This window comes from Myotis yumanensis, unplaced genomic scaffold (assembly GCF_028538775.1).
Source record: "Myotis yumanensis isolate MYYU_CA2020_CCGP unplaced genomic scaffold, mMyoYum1.0.hap1 SCAF_4, whole genome shotgun sequence".
NCBI lineage: Eukaryota > Metazoa > Chordata > Mammalia > Chiroptera > Vespertilionidae > Myotis > Myotis yumanensis.
The window spans coordinates 39216324-39230922 of record NW_027223755.1 but is presented as its reverse complement, the minus strand read 5'-3'; the positions used below and the strand labels follow the sequence as shown (position 1 = coordinate 39230922).

Here is a 14599-nt window from a genome sequence, read left to right as displayed (position 1 = left end):
GCGCGAATACCAGGAGAAACCGCGGGGAAAGAAAAGTGGGGTTAGAATCAAGAACCGACAGTTTGGGTTTCAGCAGCTTCTGGGCTCTGGGCGAGCCGGGCGGTGCCGCCATAGCCTGTAGGGATCATTTCTGCGCCTCGCATCTGAAAGGAAGCTGGGAGGTGGGGGTGTGGGAGCCTAAGCTGCAGGGCTGGGCCCCCGCCGAGTGGCTGTGCGGTCTCGGGTTGGACGATTTCCATTTACCTGGGCCTCCGCTTCCTAACCTGTAAAACAACGGGGCTGGACTGGTCATCTCTACCGTCCACTTAGAGATTTAATTCCAAATCCTAATTTTTTAAAGGGATTTTTTAGCTCCCAGTGGAAAGACAAGCCTTCTTTTCTCCTGGCCCGCGGCGCTTCAGACACGTGTGTGCCGGGCCATTTCTTTGCTGAACTCCAAACTAACACAACTGAGCGATAGGAGACAGGAAGGGTCCAGCCGGAGAGGGCGATGCAGGCTTCCTCGATAGTGAGAGGGGGCGGCGCCGCGGCTCCTTTGAGCCGTTCGCTTTGAATCAAGCGGCCTCGGCGATTGGCTGCGAAGCGCGTGGGCACGCCCCCCGGGCCGCGCCGGGCTCCGGGCCGCGTGGGGCAGAGTCCGCCTGTGGCTGCCCCACGGGTCAGGGGTAGAGCGGGGTGGGATGTTGGGGGGGGGGGGGGCACCGGGGAAACGCCTGGGGCACGGGTCTGTCTGGCCCTGCCGCCAGCGAGAAACTCTACCGCCGGCTTTGCCCACCTACAAGGTCTCCGGAGAGTCCAAACTTGTGCCCCTTCTCACGCCACTGCCCTCCCTCCGGGTGTCCCCGCCGGCGTGCGGGCTGTGCGCGCCCAGGGCGCGTGCCGCGGGCCCCCCTCGCTCCTCGCCACCCTTCCTAGAGCATCTCGGGGGCTCCAGCAGCGCGGACCGCACAGCCCGGGGCGGCACTCCCCTGCCGAGGGTCTCTCCATTCAACGTGCTGGGCCGAGGTGGCTCAGACACTCCGACCCGGGAAAACTTTTCACTCGCGGCCCCCGAGGGCTGCAGCTGCTCGCTAATGGCTGAGATACGGCGTCCGCTTTGTCTCCACTCTCCGCAGTGCCCCACCCCCGCTTCCTTTCTCGATTAACTCCCCCGACACGCTCTTCTCCGGCTCTCTCCTCCACCTCCTCCTCCTCTTCCACCTCCAAAGGCTGCCTCCCAGCGCTTCCTCCCTCCCTCTCCTGGTGTCACTCACAGCACACCCACCCTCGCCCCTCCCCGCCCCTCCGCGCCGCCCCATTTATAGCCGGCGCACCGCGGCCGGCGCACACTGCTCGGGCAGCCGGGGAGGCGGCGCGGCTGTGCGGTGCGGACACCAGTCCAGACGCCAGGCGGCTGCCGGCGCGCTCGGCGCTCTCTAGCTCCCTCCCCCAGCGCACGGCCCGCCTCCTTCCGCGGCGCCTGCAGCCGCGGGCTTGCTCTCCCCTCCCGGGACTCGCTCGGGAGACGCTCCGCGGGTCGCGGACACAGAGCCCGCGGCGTGGGGATCGCGAGGCCGAGGCGAACCGCCAGCGGTCGCCGGCCCGAGCCAGCGCCCCGGGCGCGTTCCCCTCCACGGCCGGCGCCCGGTACGCAGACCTTTCGCCCGGGCAGTCGCTCCCGCTCCCCGGGGCTGAGACGTCCGCTTCGTCGCCTCCCCGTCCTGTGGCCGAGGCCAGAACCCAGCTAGTTGTTCGCTGAGGCCGGTCGCCACTGCTGTAAGTTTCCCCCACGGCCCCGGACCTGTTGCGGGCTCCGCGGGTTTCAGGACACGCTTGGCCCGCGGGGGTGTGTTCGCGAGGGGTGTGCGTAGTCCCCGAGTCCGGAGCTCCGACTCAGGCGGAGATGGGGCGCTCTTGTTGGGGTGGAGACCTCCGTGTTGTCCGATGCCCTCCCACAACTAGCAGCAGCGGGCACCGCCGGAAGGGCCTGCCCTTGGCGGCACAGCGCCCCGGTGAGCCGGTAGGGGATTGAGGAGCGCGGCCTGGGAATGATAACTCCCCCCGCCCCCCGCCTTCGGAAAGCGGCGCTTCCCTGGGGGTGGATTTCCCGTTGCCTCGTACATCACAGTCTCCAGGGCCGAGCGCGCGGGATTGTTGGCCCACGTTGCGCCCTACCCGGCAGAGGGAACGCTGGGGCCACGCGCAGACATGAAGTGAGGACACGTCCACTTTTGCGAAATGTCTAGGAAATGAATGAAAACTGGATTTTTTTTCCTGAAAAATTAATTTCTTCTCATGCAAGTACAGCATTTGGCCATTAGTGTAGCGTTATTAGTTCCAAAGGACAGGAATTGGTGGGCGGGGTGGAGCTGAACCATTGAACTTGTTTGTTCCGCTTGTAGTTTGGTGTCGCTCTGAAACCCGGCCAGCCTGTGAAAGAGCATTGCGCGTGTTTTAGGGGACTGCATGGTGAAATGCTTTTCTTGTTAACAAGATCTTTTCATAATGTTGTTTCCAATAACGTAAATGCCCCCCAAAATCTGCTTAGTTTCTCATTTGATTGCATTGAGATCAGGTTCAAAACCAAAAGAGATGTGGGGGCGGGCGGGGGGGGGGGGGGGCGGAGGACGGACACAGAATTGGAGGCAGAGAGCACGGGTCAGGAGCTTTAAGTGATCTGAAGTTCCTGTACCTAGAAGCCCTTTTGATGTTCGGGGTAATGGCAGTCCTTTTCTCATCGTCTTTGTAGGTGCAGGTTAAGTATATGTGTGCATTTTTTGGACACTTACTTGGCATGCAGATATTTCTCTGGGGGCTTAGAAAATGCCAGAAGGATGATTCATTTTATGTTGAAGGTGTGCTTAGTGACTGTATAAATGATTCCTGATGATATTTGGGTGTTTGCTAATTTTAAACCAGAAAGCAATTTTCCCCGTGGGTCTTCAGGTATACCTTTTATTTTAATCAAATATTGCTGCAAGGATATTAGGTTGTGATTGTGACATGCTTCTCCATCTGGATGTTATCCACGATGGCGGGCTAGGTTCTTCCTCTGGCTTTATGGGCCACCCTGGACAATGCAGGTGCATCAACACGGGATGCATAAAGATGCAGATCCTAAGGTCGTCTTCAGTTTTCTTAAGTGTGGGCCTGGTTGTGAGTCGTGTTCGACATGATCAGGTATTTAATGCTCAGGGAAACGTGTTCTGGACTCCTGGGATTCCTGCCCCATGTGCTTCTGGTGTTTATGCACCTTGTGTATAGGTCCCTCATTCTTCAGCCAGAGCTGCATTTGCTCTTAGCCTGAATGGAGACAGCTTTTGAGGTTGCTTTGGAAGCATTTGCTTAAAAAAACCAAAGCTATAGCTACTCATTTGGAATTTTTGTAAGTTTTTATAGCATCTTTTGATCTTAAAATCTTCCTCAACGTGCTTCAGATGGAATGTGCTAATTCAAATGACAAGCTACAGTGGTAGAGCTTCAGTGATACTAATAGATGTTTTAACTCTTTGGAAACCTGGTGCATTCACATAGGATCATACCGGTTGTTCTCTGCAGCATTGAACACTGGTGAGAAAAAGGACTAGACTTGTAGAGGCTTGGCTTGAGGTGGGGGTGAAGCTTGGCTCCTTACCATTTGTTATATCTAGGAGACTAATAGGAGACTAATGGGTGTTTGTAAAGTCTTTGTAACACCAGAGCCCGGAACTTGGTTGCTTCTTTTCTCCCACCGAGCCATGTTTATCATAATGAAAAGTTACATGCTGCAAATAAAGGAAAACAAGTTGCATCACCTCGTGGTATGTGGCCTGTGTGTTAGGGCAAGTTAGGCACCTGCTTTTGTTTTCTGTGACACAGCTGGTCAGGGAAGTGGCAGCTTAGTATCTGGGTAAGTTACTCATTTGCATTTATTCATAATTCCTGGGATGTAAATTAAACATAAATATCTGCATGGTTGAAGGAAATAAGCAGGCCGTGGGTTTCAGCTGTGCTATAAGGACTGGCTGTTCTGAGCTTGGAATAGATACTGTAACCACCCAGTTTACTCTCCTGGAATAAACAGCTTCCTTAGGAATCCTTTGACAGGCAGGTGCTTAAAGCCTTTATTCCTTTGAAGTAAAAGAGAGGTAGAGTGGTGTGTGTGTGTGTGTGTGTGTGTGTGTGTGTGTGTGTGTGTGTTTTAAGCATGTGATTCAATTTTTGAAGATTGGTGATAGGGATTTCCTATATCTTTAGCCTACAATTTACTTACTGCGGTAAGCCAAAGATAGCATTAGATTCTGCTATAATTTCAATTTAGATACTGAGGAAAAGAGCACTTTAGTCAGCAAATAAATTCCAGGGTGGCCCAAAATTAACAATGGTTGGCAAAATAAACGTGCATGCATAGTCCATACACGCACACGTGTGTGTGTGTGTGTGTGTGTGTGTGTACTTTTGATTTAGATAAGGCAATGTTTGCATCTCGAAATCCCTATTTGCAGATACCGCATTAGCAGATATATAAGAATGGTCCTGGTGATGCACTACCAAATCAAAAAAAAAAAAAGGAGAGGGGCAGATAGCTCCTTTGTTCTTGCAAGTGGTTTTCCAAGAATTGATATAAAGCAGGAAGAACAGAAAAACAGCACTCATAAGTATGCTAAAAAATATTCTTCATTTTTATGTGCCTGAACCCTCATTTTGGAAGCTGTCCAGAGCAAGAAAGATGGGTGGTGATTGTGGTCGGAATCTATTCTGTGTTTTCACTAAAGCCTGCTGATCAATATATGGTAATGTGTCTACTAGGCCACCTTTAGGATTCTGTCGTGGTAGAGCTGTCTGGTTGGAAATGATCTGTAACTTTAAATAGGGATCCTGTCATTGGGGAAGTTGCCTGAGCCTGTGACTTTAATGTTACTACATTTCCTACTTATTGTATATTGCAGGGAGACCGGATCTTACCAAAGGAATTCTTAATGGAATTAATTAGCAGGTATTTGTTTTACACATGGCTTTATGTTGCATAGGGCATTATGGCTGGTGCCTCTCCTGGCGTTACGAGAGCTGGAGGCCTGGCATTTGAAGTGGCCCGCAGTGAATCAGCTGGACAGGGACAGGGAGCTGGGAGAATGAGACCGCGCTCCTCCTGGCTTATGCTGACATACAATTCTCAAGGACTTCAATATCCTGAAAGTTGGCAGTCAGGTTTTCCAAGATGAACCTGCTTTCAAGCAGTGATTTTTTTTTTTAAACAGTGTATAGTTCAAATAGCTCAACAGTATGGCCGTGAATGCCTCTCCTTACAGGTAGTTGTCTCTGACTTGGTACAGGAATGGCCATCCATGATTCAGAACAGGAGGCAGCAGAGCTAACAGCAAAACAGTTCTGTTTTCTTTGTCCAAAAGGATCGCTACTTTGTTCTTCTGTTTTACACATGGGGAGCACCCCTCAGTGGTTTTGTTTTGTTTTCCAGGAGTGGAAACAAAATGTCAGTCAGTGTGCACGAGAACCGCAAGTCCAGGGCCAGCAGCGGCTCCATTAACATCTACCTGTTCCACAAGTCTTCCTACGCCGACAGCGTCCTCACTCACCTGAACCTTCTTCGGCAGCAGCGCCTCTTCACCGATGTCCTTCTCCATGCGGGAAATAGGACCTTCCCCTGTCACCGGGCCGTGCTGGCTGCCTGCAGCCGCTACTTTGAAGCCATGTTCAGTGGCGGCCTGAAGGAGAGCCAGGACAGTGAAGTCAACTTCGACAACTCCATCCACCCAGAAGTCTTGGAGCTGCTTCTCGACTATGCGTACTCCTCCCGGGTCATCATCAATGAAGAAAACGCAGAATCGCTCCTGGAAGCTGGCGACATGCTGGAGTTTCAAGACATCCGGGATGCCTGTGCCGAGTTCCTGGAAAAGAACCTGCATCCCACCAACTGCCTGGGCATGCTGCTGCTGTCCGACGCGCACCAGTGCACCAAGCTCTACGAACTCTCCTGGAGAATGTGTCTCAGCAATTTCCAAACCATCCGGAAGAATGAAGACTTCCTCCAGCTGCCCCAGGACATGGTAGTGCAGCTCTTGTCCAGCGAAGAGCTGGAGACGGAAGATGAAAGGCTCGTGTACGAGTCTGCAATTAACTGGATCAGCTACGACCTGAAGAAGCGCTACTGCTACCTCCCCGAGCTGCTGCAGACGGTGAGGCTGGCTCTCCTGCCAGCCATCTATCTCATGGAGAACGTGGCCATGGAGGAACTCATCACCAAGCAGAGGAAGAGCAAGGAGATTGTGGAGGAGGCCATCAGGTGCAAGCTGAAGATCCTGCAGAACGATGGCGTGGTGACCAGCCTCTGTGCCCGGCCTCGGAAGACTGGCCATGCCCTCTTCCTCTTGGGAGGGCAGACTTTCATGTGTGACAAGCTGTACCTAGTAGACCAGAAGGCCAAAGAGATCATTCCTAAGGCCGACATCCCCAGCCCAAGAAAAGAGTTCAGTGCGTGTGCCATTGGCTGCAAAGTGTACATTACTGGGGGCCGGGGGTCTGAAAACGGGGTCTCGAAAGATGTCTGGGTTTATGACACCCTGCATGAGGAGTGGTCCAAAGCCGCCCCCATGCTGGTAGCCAGGTTTGGCCATGGCTCTGCTGAACTGAAGCACTGCTTATATGTGGTCGGGGGGCACACAGCCGCAACTGGCTGCCTCCCAGCCTCCCCCTCAGTCTCTCTGAAGCAAGTAGAACATTATGACCCCACGACCAACAAATGGACCATGGTGGCCCCACTCCGAGAAGGCGTCAGCAATGCAGCGGTAGTGAGCGCTAAGCTGAAGCTGTTTGCTTTCGGAGGTACCAGCGTCAGTCATGACAAGCTCCCCAAGGTCCAGTGTTACGATCAATGTGAAAACAGGTGGACGGTGCCGGCCACCTGTCCCCAGCCCTGGCGTTACACGGCAGCAGCTGTGCTGGGTAACCAGATTTTTATTATGGGGGGAGATACAGAGTTCTCCGCCTGCTCTGCTTATAAATTCAACAGTGAGACTTACCAGTGGACCAAGGTGGGAGACGTGACAGCAAAGCGCATGAGCTGTCACGCTGTGGCCTCCGGAAACAAACTCTACGTGGTGGGAGGATACTTTGGCATTCAGCGATGCAAAACTTTGGACTGCTACGATCCAACGTTGGATGTGTGGAACAGCATAACCACAGTCCCATACTCCCTGATACCGACTGCGTTTGTCAGCACCTGGAAGCATCTGCCTTCTTAAGCGCAGTACATCTTACAGAAAGTGAGCACGAGGTAAGTCAGTTAAGTTGTAAGTATGCGTATAATTAAGCTAGCTGGCAAGTTTGCATGTGGAGTGAAGCATGGTCCATATAGCCTATCCTATAGAAGTACTCCAAAAACTATAAAAACAGAAGAACTTGTATCCCACAACTTTAAACACTTGTATTGGCCACAGCTGCACCCTGCTCCCTACTCTAACATACGTAAGCCAGTGGTTCTCAACCTTTACCTCGCCTCAGCATCTCCCAAAGAGCTTTGCAAAAGCTGCCCAGCCTAGAGACTTGGTTTCATGTGATCTGAGTGGAGCCCAGGGATCAGCATTTTAGAAAGTTTCCAGTGATTCCAGTGTGCACCAGGTTGAGAAACCCTGACCTATGCTTATAATGCCAGCTAGTATCTAGGGAGCCCTCGCTGTGTGTCTTGAGCTGGGCTGTGTTCACATGGATCGTTTGATTTAATCCTCAAAGCAACCTTGTGAGATGTTATTACTAGAGCCCTTCACAGATGAAAACACTTCATGCACAGAGGTTAAGTCATAGAGTCCAAGGTCATAGAGTTTAGTAGGCGCAAGACTTGGTCCAGAAATGCACCCAGGCAGCCTGACTCCAGAGCGATGCACTCGAGCATCATGCTGAAGTGCCACTTCATGAACTTGACTCCATATCGGTGTCACCCCAGGAGATATTTGTTGATATAAATTTTACTTCCTCAAACCCTTTCTGGAATGAAATATGGTTTAAGAAAAATGGAATGCTTAAATTTATTCTTAGTTCCAAAAGTATTAGGTTATTTAATTTTTTCTTAAATTTGTTAACTCTGGAGGGAAATTTAGGTCTGCCCTTGTAAAAGGCTGCATCTGCATTGTATGCGCTGGTCTGATGTGTGGACACTCTGAGCCATCTAAACTGCTCTTGCAGCAGCCTTTCAGAGTTAATCAGACAGGCTAACCCTATTGTTGGCGCCAACAAAAATTGTGTTTCTGTGTCATATATCTGAGTACATAATGGTTGTCTTGTGTACTTAAGAGTATATAATACTCTTGGCTCAAATAATTAATAGGCCTACACAGTTCAGTGTTCGCCAGCTAATGGCCGTGTTGCTGCTGGTTAGGCAGTCTTAGGATCAGCACCAGGAATGACTTCAGCAGGTCTACGGGCAGCACAGAGCACACAGTGTGTTGATTTGTTTTGGTGATTCATGGGCTCATCCATTACAATTACTAATAATAGAATAAAATTAAAACTCTGCTTCGGCGGGACTACAATAGAAAACTAACTCCTTACTTGGAAACTTTTGGCTCTGTTTTCTCTAGCAGGTTTCACACCTTTGAAGGGAACTTTCAAAAGGAAAAAAAGAAGCTAGGGGTCGTGGCAAGCTAAGCAAAGTGGGGTTTTGACTCATTTGTCTTTTCTTTCCTCATCTCTCACCGCTCATTTAAAAACACCATGAAAACTGGCCTCACTTTCACACTTAATCTCTCTATTTATTTCATTTCTGCAGTTACCTCCTCCAGCCTATTCCAGTTAGTAGAGTTCTTAGCAATGTAATGTTTCCTCGGAATGAAACTCCTTCAGAGGCGCAGCAACAGTCAGGAGCCTCTCTGGGGAGCGACTTGGCTAACAGCGTCCCACACCAAACTGGTTTTTGCAGCCGTGCTGGCATCTCAGTAATCCTGAATAAACAAATGCTCTGAAAGTGGTTATTTCATTTGTGATACGAATGCATGACTCACCTCTAAAGCTGGTTTAAAGAACCTCCGAGGGTAAAGCATCAATTAACAGCACACTAAGTTGGGTGTTAGTCCAGAACCGATTCTGTTTGCACAGGGGAGCCATAAAAATTGCCAGCGGTGGCGGTACTTCAAAATGGTAACTGGTGGAATGGTTGGCATCCTTGGAGCAAGGTAAGGAAGCTGAGGCAGAAAGAGATCACAGGTGCATTCTGGTTCTGGTTCTACGCTGGAGTCTGGACCTTACTGGATTTGGCTCCTTTGTCAAATGAGTGGTTTGCATTATACTTCCCCTAAGATCTGTTCCCAGTTCAGGCTTGGGTAAATTGCTAAACGGGGTGGGGGACCCGAAAATACCTAGCCCAGTGCCTGGCATATATTCAGTGTCCAAGTCAATAGTCTTACGTTTCTTTCCTCCCATCCATTTAGACCTCAGCTGGCAATGGAATTAGCTTGGTGTGTGGTGGGAAAATGAGGTGCCTTTGACTATTATATTCTTGTTCTCTTTAGACTTCATTTTTGGTGCCTCGTTTTTCTCAGCCCAGAGTCTGCAGACACTTGAATTCATCCTATCTCGAACATTCGAACCCTATCACACACTTCTGGTCCCAAAGAAACGGAGCAAATAGAGTGTTAGGTTCTATGTGAAATAACATCTTCGTCACCCTTGGTGCTACCAGCCAGGGAGTCCAGCATATAACAACGAAATGTGACAGGGCCAGGGTCGCCTTTTGGCCTGATCAAAGCCACTCTTGCAGTTTCCCACAGGGAGGGTGTTGGTTTAAATTGCTAAAGGTTACTACACGCAGACAGTGTTAAACCACTTAAGGTACATGGAGTGAAAAGAGGTGCTGTGTAGGTATCAGTCCTAAGCCGCAAAAACTTCCGGGCATTTCTTTGCTCTCCAAATGGGGGTGTTAAAGGAATTAATACAGTGTTAACAGAAAGTTTGCCCTGGTCTAAAAGCTCATCCATCAAGGAGATTTTAACTGACTCCTGCTGCTCTCACAGCGGGTGGGATGGACAAAGAGGAAATTACTTTTGATTAGTCTGCATTTTCATGGTGCTGTGTGGCCCCAACCTGAGAGCATTTAGATTTTGCTTTGTTTTGTTCCCTTTTTAGAGTTTTCCTTTTCTTTTGGTAGTTTCTCCCCCCCCCCTCCCCCCCCGCCCCTGCGCCCCCCCAATAGGCAACATCTTGAAATTTTATATTATTTCAAGACACATTCTTTTGGCCTAATGTTGATATATAGATTATAAGGAGGTGGGGGTAGGGGCATGACACCGTAGTCTAAAGAATGCCTTGAAAGCTTGAATCACTGTTACGAAACTGCCTAAAGAAACAGCTAAAGAGATGAATCAGAGCCCTAAACACACAAAAGCAAGGAGAATTCAATGCAAGTAATGAGTGGCCCCTCCTGAGTTCCCTTTGTCAATAGAGTGATAGCAGTCGGGATGTGGATTCCTACCAGGGCTGGGAATGGGCTTCATGAGGGTGAGCGTGTGAAAGACGCACCATCTGTAAAATTCCCCTGTATCAAATTAGACATGAACGAATGGGGAGGGTGGGTGGTGCAAGGAAACACCAGCTCCCATGAAAGTGCAGGCTTCCTGGTTGTGGCACCTTGATTGTATTCACACTTGACGTTGGTAGATTCCATAGGTAATAACACTGCATACCAGAGCTGGTGCCTCCCAAGTGTGGACTGATGCATTTTGAGAATAAACGCCAGCCTTGGGCTATTGAAGCCAGGGATGTTGTCATAAGAAAAGAAGCGAGACTGATTTCTGCCATAATGAATAGCAGAGATGCATTTAAATGAGAGGATTAATACGTCTGCCGTCTATATGGTGAATAAATTGAATTTGGAATCCTTTACGGTAAATGGGCAAAGGAAGGTTTGCACAGGAATCTTGACCCTCTGGCGATTGCTGCACAGTGGCTCTGTTTTGCCACGGAGAGGAATTGCAGGTGTTGGAAGCAGAAGATGGCAACTGATAGCAGCACCTGGACGTATAGGTTTGAATTTGAACATACATGTTTAGGACAGAAGTGGGGGCCCTTCTTTGGACACCATTGTGTCCGTCAGGCCAGCCATCTGCATGCATGCATGTGTGTGTGCATTTATGACAAGCACCTCACATATCTTTGCACAGTTCCTACTGAACGTGTAATTAAGACCTTTAGAAGCAATATTGGCCAGCTCTGTCCTGGGTTTTAATTTAATTAATTTTTTTATTTTTATTTTAGATTTTGAGGTTACTAACAAAACTCTTTTCCCTCTGTTTTAGCTCAAGAAATGATTTCTGTTTTGGAGAGGCCAAACTTAATGAAGAGAAAGAAAAAGAAAAAAAAAAGGAAAAGAAGTTGCTACAAGACCTGGATTGTACGATTGGCTGCACCTTGTAAATGCTCTAACTGGACATGAAGGAAGGAGGTGGGGGAGGGGTGGGATTTTCAGTGCAAGTAGCACATGGTTTAAATATGAATGAATGAACCTGTGATCTAGTCCTTGTCTTGTAATTGTGGATTAATGTCAGCATTAATCAGCCCCTCAAAGGGAGAGAAAAGCCGGGCCCTTTCCCTTGCTGTACCATATTCAGCATTTGATTTCCATGGGCTCCACCATTTATGTGTAAAATTTGAAATGGTTGTCACCTCTCTCTGAGGAGCAAGCTTGAAGCCTCCTCGCCAGCTGCTGTTGGAGATTGAAAGCCCCACTGTAGGGCCGGGAGGGAAGCTGGCGCTGGCTGCAGAGAGGAGCCCTGGGCTCCGCCAGTCTCCGAGGGGTTGTGCTCCCCGGGAAGGTTCTGAACAATGGGGGCACTGTTGGTAGCTGTTGGTAGATGATCTTTTCTATTTATAAGTGACTTTAAACCTTCCCTGGGCTGGTAAGAAGTGTGTTCTAGATTTAGCTATTTATTGTTTGATGCCTGCATGCTGAAACAATGCTTACAGTTGTGTTCACGTGTATGGACGTGTGTGATGGTTGTATGTTTTGCACAATTTTCGTGGCTGTTGTGATGTGCTCTGCTGCACAAAAAGGAAAACTTTGGAGTTACAGTTTGCAATATAACTGGAGGGTGGGATGGGAAGGGGAGGGGTCTTGTAAATGTCAAGACAGGGAAGGATTACAAAACAGAAATTTAAATTACACCCCAGAGGTAGGGAAGGCATGGAGGTCACATTTCTTAGACTCGCCAACTTTTCATGGGGTCTCACGGACTCTGGGCATGCTGATGGCTCCTGGGGCGAGGGAGGGCTTCTTTCCGCGCCCTCTCTCCCCACCTGCGTCACCTCCTTCAGTCTCGGCTACTGAAATTTGGAAAGGACCAAATCGCTTCGCAGGTTTTTTGTGTTTTTTTTTTTTCTCCTTTGTGTAATATCCTGAAATCCTGGAAAATTCTATGGACTAGTTCTGTATATAGGGCACAGGTAAAGACATAGTCCAAAGTTTATATATTTATTTATTTATTACCCTGCGAGAAGGCCTTGCCGTAACCACAGTTAACGGGGGAAACACTGCATTATCACCGACATAAATTCATTCAGACACCCGATTTGCTGGACCTGGATGCGTTGTTATTCTTGCTGTACAATTCAGCAAGTGTGACAGGTTCTCCAAGACAAATGTGAACATTGGTACAATGTATGCCCTAGTGCTCACCTGCAGGTAAGTCTCTGAAAGAACTCTTTGGTGCACAAAAGTGACACATTTGGTCACAAAACACCACACAATGGTGAGCAGTAGCCGCTGTTGAGGTTTTCCGGGATAGTTGGGAATTGGTTGTGAATACATTCTTTGCTAGTTTGTGGGCTTGTTTACTAAACTAAACATGTGCTGTGATAGGTGTTAGTATTAGACTCAAAGAGGCGCTTCCTCAGAGGTGTCTGGGGAAGGCCGGAGTTGGTAACTCTGGCGCTGCTTTCACTGATGTTTCTCACATTACTGTACTTTAGAAAATAAGGTTTAAGACTGATAACAACCCTTTACATTGTGAGTGTGTTTGCATTGTCTAATGACAGATAAATCCTTAACATTTCTCTGCACCTGAAAACTTTAGACTAATTGTATATGTCCGTCCATGCCATGAGTACGTGGGCTATAGTTGGACCAAAATAAATGAGCCGTTGTAATAAAAGCACCACAGTACTTTCCGGCAGGCGGTCTTTCGCTCCTAGATGTGTTGTAAGCAATGCAAATGTCTGATTGTACAATGGCGGCATGCATAGTCCGGTGGCGTTATACTGTATTGTAGCAGTTACAGCTCTGTAGTTTATGATGCAAATAGGCTGAGATGTGTGTCGCTGCATGGCTTCTGAAAGCAGGATGAATTTTCTACAGCTGTTTCAGAGTTGTGGTCTGTCCTTGAATCCTCTATTAATTACTGTGTGTGAGCCAGAGGGAGCCGTGGTCGGGGTGGGCCCCCAGCCCGCAGGGAACTTTCTGGACTCCTGCTCTTTGGATTGATGTACGCATTGGGCTCACTACTTGACCATTCTCGCCCTGTGAAACGTCCCACACTTTGAAGCAAATACAATTCACAGCACAGTGCACACAAAAACCTTGGCATAAGACAGAGAAGGTTCTTCTCATTCTGTGGACGGGTTGCTGTGGAAACGGATAACAAAGGGCAGCCTTCCACTTCTGGTATAATTGTGTAGCCCCCTTTTCTCTGGGCCTGACACCTGTCTGAATAAGAGTGATTAGAGCTGAATAATATCCCTCTCGTGGCTATTGAGTATGTGGTTCACGTACAAAACTCTGTGTAAGTTGAAGAAGTGAAGTGTTCATGTTCATATGTACTTGTTTCTTGCTACTACATTTTTGAGGTTTTGTAAAACTGTTATTTTTTTTTTCACAATGTGAAACTGAAGGTCAAATAAATTATTAGAGATTTTCTCTTCATTGTGTGTGTGTGTATCGTTATTTGAATATGATATAATTGTAGCCATTGAAAATGTGCACCTTTTCTAGTTTAATCGAAAGAAGGATTATTTCAAATATTTTTGAGTGTCCTTTATTTCACCATCAAGTCACATACTTTTAGTAAAGCAATTTTACACGTTAAATAATGAAACACGTTCGCCATTTAGGATATTTCTTTAAGCAGGGCAAAATATGGGTTATTCATAGCTTAGAATATAAAAAGTCATGTACCATGCAGTATCAAGGCAGCTTACTTTATGTTAAAAGGAATTTAGTTTTTGTCTTCCTCGTGGATTATATTTTGACTGGAGTTCAATCCTCTTCATCTGACCTTGCCTTAGAAATCATTTAAAGTAAGTGGAAATGTGGACATATTATTTCCCCAAACAGCACAGAACCACCAGTTTAACCCCCTTGGTACACTTAGCTTCCTCCAAGTTGAAAGCCGCCATCCCAGCTGGCTCAGCCCAAAGCTGATGAAGCCTCCGCCCCCACCTTGTTTGTGATCACTGTGTCACAGTGAGATGCTCCTTTATCACTTGGGTCAGATCCCTGGCTGTTCTAACGTGCAGAGTAATGTTGGCCATAATCTTTTTTGCGTAGAAAAGAAACTACCTAATTAGAACCTGGGGAGAGCTCACAAGTAGGCTGAGTGCAAGCAAGGCCTTTGAACTTTGACCAAGATGCCAGACAGGTAGATGC

The 14599-nt window shown here is 48.4% G+C and overlaps 1 protein-coding gene across 3 annotated transcripts; it reads left to right on the top strand.

The window, feature by feature from the left end:
* The first annotated feature begins 1349 nt into the window (after nucleotides 1-1349).
* ENC1 (ectodermal-neural cortex 1) lies at nucleotides 1350-13876 on the top strand. 3 transcript variants are annotated; one of them, XM_070412183.1, is made up of 3 exons: nucleotides 1350-1755; nucleotides 5435-7249; nucleotides 11259-13876. In XM_070412183.1, the coding sequence occupies exon 2, from the start codon at nucleotides 5448-5450 to the stop codon at nucleotides 7215-7217; it is 1770 nt and encodes a 589-aa protein (XP_070268284.1). In that variant the 5' UTR covers nucleotides 1350-1755; nucleotides 5435-5447; the 3' UTR covers nucleotides 7218-7249; nucleotides 11259-13876. The 3 variants fall into 3 exon arrangements, with proteins under 3 accessions (XP_070268284.1, XP_070268283.1, XP_070268285.1); XM_070412182.1 differs by lacking the exon at nucleotides 1350-1755 and adding an exon at nucleotides 2706-2724; XM_070412184.1 differs by lacking the exon at nucleotides 1350-1755 and adding an exon at nucleotides 3460-3868.
* Nucleotides 13877-14599: the final 723 nt, after the last annotated feature.